At 41.6% G+C, this 10,063-nt stretch overlaps 1 protein-coding gene across 1 annotated transcript; it reads left to right on the top strand.

Moving 5' to 3' along the window:
* The first annotated feature begins 260 nt into the window (after positions 1 to 260).
* ifrd1 (interferon-related developmental regulator 1) lies at positions 261 to 6,982 on the top strand. The gene is made up of 12 exons (XM_071502380.1): positions 261 to 473; positions 2,156 to 2,260; positions 2,605 to 2,686; positions 3,435 to 3,559; positions 3,860 to 4,017; positions 4,183 to 4,233; positions 4,549 to 4,727; positions 4,873 to 4,981; positions 5,245 to 5,379; positions 5,501 to 5,629; positions 6,049 to 6,144; positions 6,288 to 6,982. Exons 1-12 carry the CDS (start codon positions 443 to 445, stop codon positions 6,372 to 6,374), a joined length of 1,287 nt encoding a protein of 428 aa, XP_071358481.1. The 5' UTR covers positions 261 to 442; the 3' UTR covers positions 6,375 to 6,982.
* Positions 6,983 to 10,063: the final 3,081 nt, after the last annotated feature.

Raw genomic sequence — 10,063 nt, forward strand, 5'->3', positions numbered from 1 at the left:
GCCTCTGTTAAAGGAGGGAGGAAGATAAGTATCAATTATGACTCATATGTGTCCAAAAGGGTATTGTATCACTTGTGATGACGCCTGATAATACACGTTTGGCTAAAATAACCACGATGCATAATGCCCGCGTCTCCGTTCACTGCATCACGGGCAAACACACGGGACGCGTGTTCCTTGCCCCGGATTGGTCAGCGGTGCCGGGAACCCTCCTCCTGACATGCCGCCGGTATAAATGCTCGGAGCCGCTCTGTGCTTACGCAGCCCTGGTTTATGAGGGAAAATGTATCGTCTCGGCCAACAGTCTATCTCCAAGATCGCTTTCAATTCCTTTTTATCCACTGTGCCACGGGAATATTTTCATTTTACGAGACAATACAATAAAAGCTGGTCGTGTATTGGCTGATTTTTGATCAACATTTTGTATTTATCTGCACGAAAAATGCCGAGGACCAAGAAGAAGAATAGCAGGGGTAAGTGTGCGAGCAACTGGCCGCATTTCTTTGGCCTTGCGCATTTGACTCCTCTGTGCTGACGGTAGTTGTAGTTCATTTGGCGTTGCCTGTCCATTGACTGGAGTTGACTGTTTATAGTAGGGGACTACAAACTGCTGAGGACGGCCTACGTCAAAACACAAAGCTAACTAGCGGTGGTCTCACAAAGCATCGCTGTCACTGACAAAACGTGCCACCACACGACAGTATTGTTTTGCTTTTTATTTGTTGACACACTCGTTTAATGATCATAAACGAACCTGTACTTTACACTCGCCTTTAATAATCGTCGGACTTTACGAGCTAATGTCAGCTAGCTTAATGCCAACTCCCCACTAGCAAGACACAGCTTTGGTTGCTAGGCAAAGTTGAATTTAAATAGATGTAGGCCTTCTCATTACAGTTTTTTAAAACATGACTGTTACCTCAGTAGACGAATACGCAACATTTTTGTGGGTTTACATAACAAAAGACACAACATTAGCTCGAACTGTAAGGTCGTCTTGTCTGCCGATTGACCTCAATTAAACTTTAGCCGAATTTGCCACGACTGGTATTTATTACGACTAAAGTTTGGTGACTTTAAACCGGTATGTGAGGCAAACAACCGGCCCTTCATATAGCTTATTATTGTTTCGCGACACATGGCGGACATTTTGGACTTAGTAGAGCGGGGTGGAAAAGAGGCGGCGCCCGGTTCTCAGAAATCAGCTGTTGTGAGGGGTGGGGGTGTCCACGTCAACACACACACACAGAAATGTCATCTATATTGTGGATAGAATGGCATATATATATTTTTAAATCAGCTGGTGTTAATTGTATAATTTGGCTTGAAATATTCAAGTACATCCGTTCTTGGTTGCGACTACCGTGCAGCTCGTTGAAACAGTGATAAGCTTACACACGTCTTAGAGGTGAATTCAGGTCAGGGCAGAGACGCCTGTTGAGTCTGAGTCTGGTTACAGTGCACAGCCACGAAGTATGCAGTTTTCAAACATTCAAACTTTTTTTTTTTTTTTTTGATTTAAAAAAAAAAATAAAATAAAAGATTTTTCACACGCTCTTATCTGTGAATTTTCACAACTCTCCCACACTAAATTTGTTATCAGGAAGCCCTTGCACAACCAAGTATTATGTGTTAGGAAGTGCCTGTTAAATGCAGGTTTTCATTCCAGTTAACGCTATTCTAGCTGTTTTCAATGAAGAGTTTCCCTCCTGGACTGATAATCACTTGAACCATCTGGTGTTGACGTGGCTGGAGAGAAAACCTGCTTCCTCCTTTCCCTTCTTGACATGTGATCGCTAATGCTTGTGTTGCTGCAGTCTACCAAAACTGCACTTGTCTATCCTGAATCGCAAATACTGTGGCAGTAGTGTTTCTCCCGTGTCAAGTTAGCTGGCTCACGTTGACCCATGTCCCTCCAGCCTGAACATAATGTTGTGTTTACAAAGCCAACAGAAGTATGGCTTGCCCCTGACCCTGACAACATGGTGCATTTTCTCATAATAAAGGTACAGCAGGATAAGGTGAAGGACATAAAAACTGATTAGATAACAGTACCTGGAGTGGAGTTTGGGTTATATAATGGAGTCCCAGACCTGCTGTGTTGGACTAAAGTATTTGATTTGATTAGGCTTGATTACATTTCTTTTTGTTCCAGGGGGGCAGCATGGAAATGTGCAGCCTTTCAGTGATGAGGACGCCTCCATTGAGACCCTCAGTCATTGCAGCAGCTTCAGTGACGTCACCAGTGTAGCAGATGAAGGTAGGTTTGTGTGTACACCTGGTTATGCATTTGTCAGTATTACACGTGCTCCAGGCTTTGTTTGAACTTGCAAGTAGACATGCTGGTAATACTGTCAGTGGGTGTGCGCATCTGTGTGCAATTGTCACTGAACAGGAATGTGCTACATCTGTAGCTTAACTCTTGGTTTGAATCTTGCTGTAAAGTTTGTTATTGGACAAACATTTGAGTAAACTACTCAAAACTGCCAGTTTTTTTTTTTTTTTTTTTTTTTTAACTCCCCTGAAGGTGGACAGACCCCACTGTGAAAAGTAACTTTTATCTGTACTCCTGAGCGTGTCAGATAAATCTTGTTGTTTTTGTAGGTGGAGAGGCCAGTGAGGACACAGCCCAGGAGGATTTCCAGTACAAGCTGAAGGGGTTCATAGACAGCACTGTGGATAAGAGGTAAAAACTTGTGATTTGTAACCGTCTAAACACACGTTATCTAATCTTGGCATGCAGGTTATAGTGAGTCTGAGCAGAGTGTATACTCTTACATGAGATAAAGAAGTGAAACTTCTGCAATGAAGGCTGCATGAAGGAAAAGATTGTTGAGGGCTGGGAAAAATGTTTTTTTAAAAGAAATCTTTAGCCCACTAATGACATAATTGACAATATTTGTTCAACTATTGTTATGCATCATAAGTAATGTAACATCAATAGATGCTTGGAGTTGTGGAAAGACTTTTCACACAGCATTCATTTTTAGTAGCTGCAACTAATATGGTTTAAAAGGCTTACTTCTGGGATAGCCTGAATTTAGAGTGCCAGTGTCAGTCACAGGAGAAAGGTAGCACTGAGGTTTGCAGCCTAGTCAAGTAAAAAATAGACTTCGTCCCCAAAAGACTTGTCACCACTGGTTTGCTGAATGTCGTGACATTGAGGGATGCACCCGTAGTGCCACTTTACTGCCCATGTCATGTGGGTATTACATTTTAAGATCAAGCTCAGACCTGTAACACCTTAGCGCAGTGTTATAGTCACCTTCCTCAACATTATAGACTTATAATAGTTGTGGCAAATTTCTCAATTGTAATAATGAATTTTTAGGACGTTCCAGGTCTTGCATTACTCTTTAGTCAGGCTGATATCGGTAAAGATTGAATAAATTGTGTATTACCAATAGTGAATGTTTGTGTACCTGTTTCCTCAGTGCTAAGACCAGACAGGGGGCACTGGATGGGCTTAAGACGGCAATGGCCACACGGATCCTGTATGAGTTTATCTCGGAGAGAAGGATGACCATCACAGACAGCATCGAACGCTGCCTCAAGAAAGGTACTTCAAATTATTTTGTTATTTCAACTGCTTTGGTATTGCTCTCCAGTGGCATAGCCCAATCAAAATGTCAGCTGATCAGTGTAGTAGTAGTCTTATGATATCAGTGGTTCTTAATGAAGGAAAAATCCTGGGGGTTAACACATAAAATACATAATTTTTGAAGTTTTGCATTAGGTCCTTCGGTCTTTTATTTTAATAGGGTCTCTTGATACTTTCTGAATGATACGTCTGGTTGAATACCTCAACTTTATACCTTCAGATGTTAATAAAGTTGATGCCCACCCCTCTCACCATCAGGCAAAGGCGAGGAGCAGCGAGCGGCAGCTTCTTTGGCCTGCCTGCTGTGTATCCAGCTGGGCTCGGGCATCGAGAGCGAGGAAGTGCTCAAAACCCTGAAACCCATCTTCAAAAACATTCTGGCAGATGGATCAGCCAACATACAAGCCAGACAGGCTGTGAGTCCTGGTTTATATTGTGACTGTCTCTGCAGATAACATGGAAGAATGCATTTTTGACAGGTTGTAAAACAGCAGTCACCCAGTACCTGCTACTGTGAGGGTGTTCTAGTGTATTTTTCAGTGGAGAGCCAGCTGAGAGAGGTCTCTTTGTTTCTCTAATAGGTGGCGACAAGTCTGGGCCTCTGTACTTTAGTTGCAGAAGATGACATTTTGGTAAGTTCCTGATCACTCTGAGTCTTCTCTGTGGTGTGACACTTTTGGGCTTGAGGGGAAGCTGCAGTGAAGTCTATTTTCTAACCTTTTGTCATTTATTTGTGCTCATTATTGGCTCTGACATTGTGCCTCATCCAGTCTTAAAATTCATGATGTCAACAGCACTGGCAGCTCAACTCAAAGATGCCTGAAGAAATGACTCATTAAGTCACAAACATGTTATTTGTGATGACTGGTGTCGCTCTTTAACACTTCCAGCCTTTTTTGCATTGCAAACTCCAGTTTTCACATGATCGCTGCTGCTTCCTGCTCTAGGACGTGCATGCCACCATGGAGTGCTTTGAGAACCTGTTCACCCGGGCCTACGCAAGGCTGGATGGTACCTGTCCTTCCATCAGTCCCCAGACAAGCCAGCTGTACACCAACGCTCTGTTGTCTTGGGCACTGCTTCTCACCATCTGCACTGCCAGCCAGCTGAAGGAGATCCTGCGCAAGTAAGACCCACTGTCCAACCCTTTAAGTTTCACAGCTGCTGTTCAGTTATTTATTTTACTGCAACCCTGGCCCAGATAAGACTGTAAGAAAAAAAAAAAAAAAAATACATATATAAATCTTAAATGCATGTGTTTTGTCGTACAGGTACCTGCCCAAACTGCCCAGGTTGCTGGAGAGTGAGGATGTTAACATGAGGATCGCTGCAGGGGAGACCATCGCCCTGCTGTTTGAGCTGGCCAGAGACATGGACACTGTAAGTCCACATCTATTCCGTTTCATCTCCCACTGCTTGTCATTCCCATAGTGTAGTGCAGTCAGCTGAACTAAAATGGGGACTAAATTACTGTTGTTGGATTCAAACGCCACTGTAATTTCATTTAATTTGCATGTCAACATGACTGAATTTGATGAACTGTTTTTTTATTTTTGTGTGTATTTGTGTCTGGTCAGCGCGATTTCGAACATTTGTCCATTGGTTAATGAATGCACAATGTCTGTCTCTCTGTGGCCCTTCAGGACTTTGAGTTTGATGACTGGGATGAACTCTGTGATAAGCTAAACGCATTGGCCACAGACTGTAACAAGCACAGAGCCAAGACGGACAAGAGGAAGCAGCGGTCTGTGTTCAGGGACGTGCTCAAAGCGGTTGAGGTGAGTGTTCAGCGTCAGTTAACAGAAATTTTTGTTTACATGTAATGTGTTTTTAATTCCCTGAGAGTTTATTTCTAGAGGTGTATATTTTTCTTTTTCTCACCTCCCTTCATTCTCCCAGGTCGGTGAGTTCCAGTCCGAGACCATTCGCTTTGGGACAGAGCGCATGACCATTGACAGCTGGGTCAGAAAGAGGACATATGATGCCTTCAGAGAGTTTGTGGGCTCCGGGATGAACTACCACCTACAGGTATCTTGTGTATCTGTGTCACTAGCAGACTATAAATTGAAATGTGTGCTGTGAGCTGGGTTAGAAGATGTGTAACACAGACTCTTTTCAGCTGCACTGACGCTCCACTAAAATATCAGGCAGATACCGTAGAGCTGCCTGACAACACTTCCAACGTGATTTAGGATTAAATTGTGCATTGTAGAGGAAAAAGCCATCACAAGTAGCTGGTGGGGAAGGTGTAATCTGGCTGGCAGCCAGCACTTGTGGGAAAACTGCAACATTTCACAACTAGAGATTAGAAAATTGAACATATTTCACATCACATAAAACTGAACAGTGTGTAAGAGTAGCTTGCTGCTGTTGTTCAGATGTGTTTCATGCCTGACTGTTGATAGAATGATTTTCTCAGTGAGTTTTTTGTTTTTTTTACTTCTCAGGCAAATGAATTCATCAGAGACGTGTTTGAACTGGGACCACCTATGCTGGTTGATTCGGCCACAATGAAGGCCATGAAAATATCTCGCTTTGAAAGGGTACGTTATGCTACAGGCTACCAGTGTTTTTACATCTTTTTTCACCTAGTCATGTGGTGGGTTTGTTTATCAATACAACATAAATAATTTCTGTTTTTTTTCTGTTTTTGTATTAACATTCCCCCTCTCTCTCTCTTTTCCAGCATCTCCACAACTCGGCTGCATTCAAGGCTCGGACCAAGGCCAGAAGCAAGTTCAGGGATAAGAGGGTGGATGTGGGAGAATTTTAAATTTTTTTTTTTTTTTTTTTTTTTTTTTTTTTTTTTTTCCTCTTTTTCTCTTTCTTTTTGGACTCTAGTTTCCTATTTATCAGCCGTCTCTGCTTTTTAGATGAATTGTCACAACTTTTTGTTCACATGTTCCTCCCCTGAAATCTGTCTTGTAGAGTGTCAGACGCTCACCTTCTGTAAACTTGAAAGGTGGCTGTATGTATGCACTCTGCTCTATAATGAACAAAGCATTTCAAGTCTACAGGAGGTGAGTGTTTGATGGGTTTTGGGTGGCATATAATAATATATCCGCACTTAAACAGTGGTGTTGTACATATAGTGTATATTTGTTTTCTCCTCATGTTAATATTCATCTTGTGGCCTTTTCTTTTGAACACTGTAATAAGTTATATCATTTTGCTAGCATTTGTCTTGCACAGTGTAGTTTTATTTAGTTAATAGTAATAATCAACTGACCTAAACCTTGATGGATTTGCATTAAGTTGCACTACCTGGTTAGCCCTTTAGCAGGTGATTTCTGTAGAACCGTGGTGAATATTGTTGTATTTTAGTATCAGGTCTGTAATTTAAAGGCGAGGATGGTGAAATAAACACTGAAAAGCTGTAAATTATGGATCTCATGTCCTTCATCTAATATTTATTTTACAAGATATATTGTACTTGACTGTTTCAATCATGTTGATTGAAACAGTCACTCAGGGCATCCTTTCCCATCACTGGAAACGTTAATGCCAATAGGTGTGGGGAGGTGAGAGTGAGTCTTGAAATCTGTCTGGAACAGGAGTTTTGAAAACCCGTACACTCAGCTTCTCTTTCAACCCCTGGCAGATATATAAGGTCATTTTGAGTGGACGGGCGGTACAAACCTTATTTATTGCTACTTCAACGTATCAAAGCGAGGGATCTTGCAGCCAAGGTAACGGTGGCGTTATGGTGTGGGTGACTGAGCAGCACACCCTGCCTGCTGTATATGTTCCTACACAGACCTGAGATGAAACCTTTCAGGTTATTGATAGGAGGCAGTGGTGAACCTATTACCGGATATAATAGAAGTGCAGTGTACATGATATACAGCAGTTTTATTAAGTCTGAGTTGAAGGCTCCCTCTGTCATAGAGCAGTAAAACTAGTCCAGAACAACAGTGAGTGTCACGTGATAAAAGTAAACGTCACAAAGCTACAAACAGTAATAGCACTGTTAGACTGATGTTTGGAGCACACAGGCATCCTGCAGTCGCTTCATCCGTTCACTTGGAGACAATATGGGCATAAAACAGCAACATGGAGGTGATCAACTTCATTGTGGGCTCCACAGCTTTCAGTGAAGCCTGTTTTTTATGAAGCCTAGCAGTGGTCCACTGTTCAGCAGTCATGTGAATGTCCTTTGAGCTAGAATTGTCTTACTCAGGCTCAAATTCTGATTTTTGAATGATCTGATTCATCACTTGTCACAAATAAAATGCTCATCATCAGTCGTTGTCTTCATCTGTAGTGAGCCTGACATCATTTATTTAACTACTTTGACAGAGAGAATCGTTAAAAAAACAAATAGTTTGAGAAGGGACTTGTAGGCTTTCGGATCTCTACAAATCAGAGGTATGTGTGAAAGGGTTACATAATTCCTTTGAATGTCTCTTCTAGTGCTGTAAACAATCTATCTGTTCTGGCTGTATTTGCAGTCTAATCTCCAAATGTGTGTGTGTGTGTTTGTTTTTTTTTTTTTTTTTTTTTTTTACATTTCCTTTGGTTCCTTTGAAAATGCGCTCTTCGTTTCCTCACATGAGACAGATTACCCAATTTTGCAAATCTTACAGATGTTATTTATGCTTTAATTTCATCGCAGCTTAACTGCTGTGTCTCTGTTTATTCAGATACAGTCTGAGAAACATCTACAGTCTAAAGTTATTTTTAGCAAAGTCTCGGAGGTGAAATTGTATGACATTGATCGCTGCTGCTTGCAAGTTTGTGAGAAGATTATCACTGTTTAAAGCCTTAGATGCTCAGGCTCAAATCTGGCTCATTATGAGCCTGTTTGCTGCTGCTGGACGTGTTTCGGTCGTCCAAGCATTTAACTGCTCCTCGTTTAGATTTTGTTTACAAGTGGATGTTTCTAGTTGTTATTTTTCTTGTCTATTCGATGTATAACTTACAATTCTAAATTTTCTGTTGAAGTGTTAAACTGTGTTGTCACACATGCTGACACTCAGTAACCTGTGTCACCTCCCAGCGGCTGTGACCCAGCCCTCCCTCTTCATCAAACCTCTACATTTTAAAAGGAAATGAAGGGAGACAGTCTGTGTTAGAGGGGACTGACTGGCATTTCCCATTTCTTTCTTTCTTTTAGAGGGCACCACTGTCTCTTGCAATAAAACAGGAAGGTGTGGGTGGCTTGTCAGCAACTCTCTAACAATGGTGGTTGGCTTCACACTTGTGGGATGAGGCTGTCTATCTTTCTGGAGTTTGAGAGGAAAACTGGGTGGTTGCAAAGCCTTTGTAAAAAAAATATCTATCTTTAAGTGAGCAGTCGAAACCCCTTTAAAATTTTCGTCCTTGGGAGGTTATTCTGATCAAGAGGAAAATCCTGAACTGAACAAAATTACACAGGCAGTTTCTGATCACAAAAAGATGCCTTCACCTCTTGAATATGTTGGTCAAATCTTTGGGATGATGAATTTTAAGCATGGCAGAACTGTAATTTTTAGGATTAAGGGATTTGGGCTTTAAAATTTGCCTTGCTGTAATAGATTTTGGTGGAAGAAAAAAGACTGAGTAAGTGCTGTAGAGATTTAGCCAGTAGAACTGATATTATAAAAAATATTTTTTAAATCTATCATTAACACACAAAGACAAATTAGCATTGATTGTTCTTGGTGGTTACCTAGGAAATGTACTTCCTATTTCCAGGCAGAGACAGGTTTGAATTTCATAATAGGATAATGATAACAGTACTCCACCGATTGCCCTGACACATCCATACACCTCATTACCCACAATGCAAAAAGGGAAAGATGTCATGGCAGAGTGTTTTGGGTCAGTTATTTAAGTGGTGGCTACCTGCAGGCCTCCAGCAGAGATGAGGAGTGGGCTACACAGGTCTGGTGAGGTCCCTTCTCTCAAACTCCAGACCTGAATACTTTTTTCATTTTCAAATTTGTAGTTTTCAAAAATCAACTGGCTGCCTCAAGTGACACCGACTGAGGCTAATTATTAGATTTTGCACAGCTCCCCCTGCAGCTACAAAAGGCTTCATACAACATTTTTCACAAATGGAGTAATCCTCTCCCAAGACCTGTAAGCTGATGGGAAGAGTTTGCCTGTAAGATGGTTCTTTCCTGCATTAGCTAATTTTATGGCCACTTGGGGACAGCAGAAACAAGCTGCAAGCACATCACCGACATGTTATTACCCTCAAGATGGTATAACTTGATAACCTGTTCTCACATGTAGCAGACAAAGAAACACAAGCATTAATTTGGTGTCATGTTTCCAGGCACATGTGTACATATATGCATGTATTTTAGTTCTGTTTTCTTCCCACCAACTCCTGAAAAGAAATCAGGCACTTCAGCTGCCAAATGCTCCACAGTGCTAGTTGCATTTGTCTGTCTGCCATTTAGTGCTGTGCAGGTAGTGTACAGTGGGTTTAGCAGAGCTTTGCTGAAAGCAGCTTCCTGCATTTGACAATTGACA

The sequence above is a fragment of the Trachinotus anak genome, unplaced genomic scaffold, assembly GCF_046630095.1.
Source record: "Trachinotus anak isolate AG129_WGS33_773 ecotype Australia unplaced genomic scaffold, CSIRO_AGI_Tana_v1 ptg000018l, whole genome shotgun sequence".
NCBI classification, from domain to species: domain Eukaryota; kingdom Metazoa; phylum Chordata; class Actinopteri; order Carangiformes; family Carangidae; genus Trachinotus; species Trachinotus anak.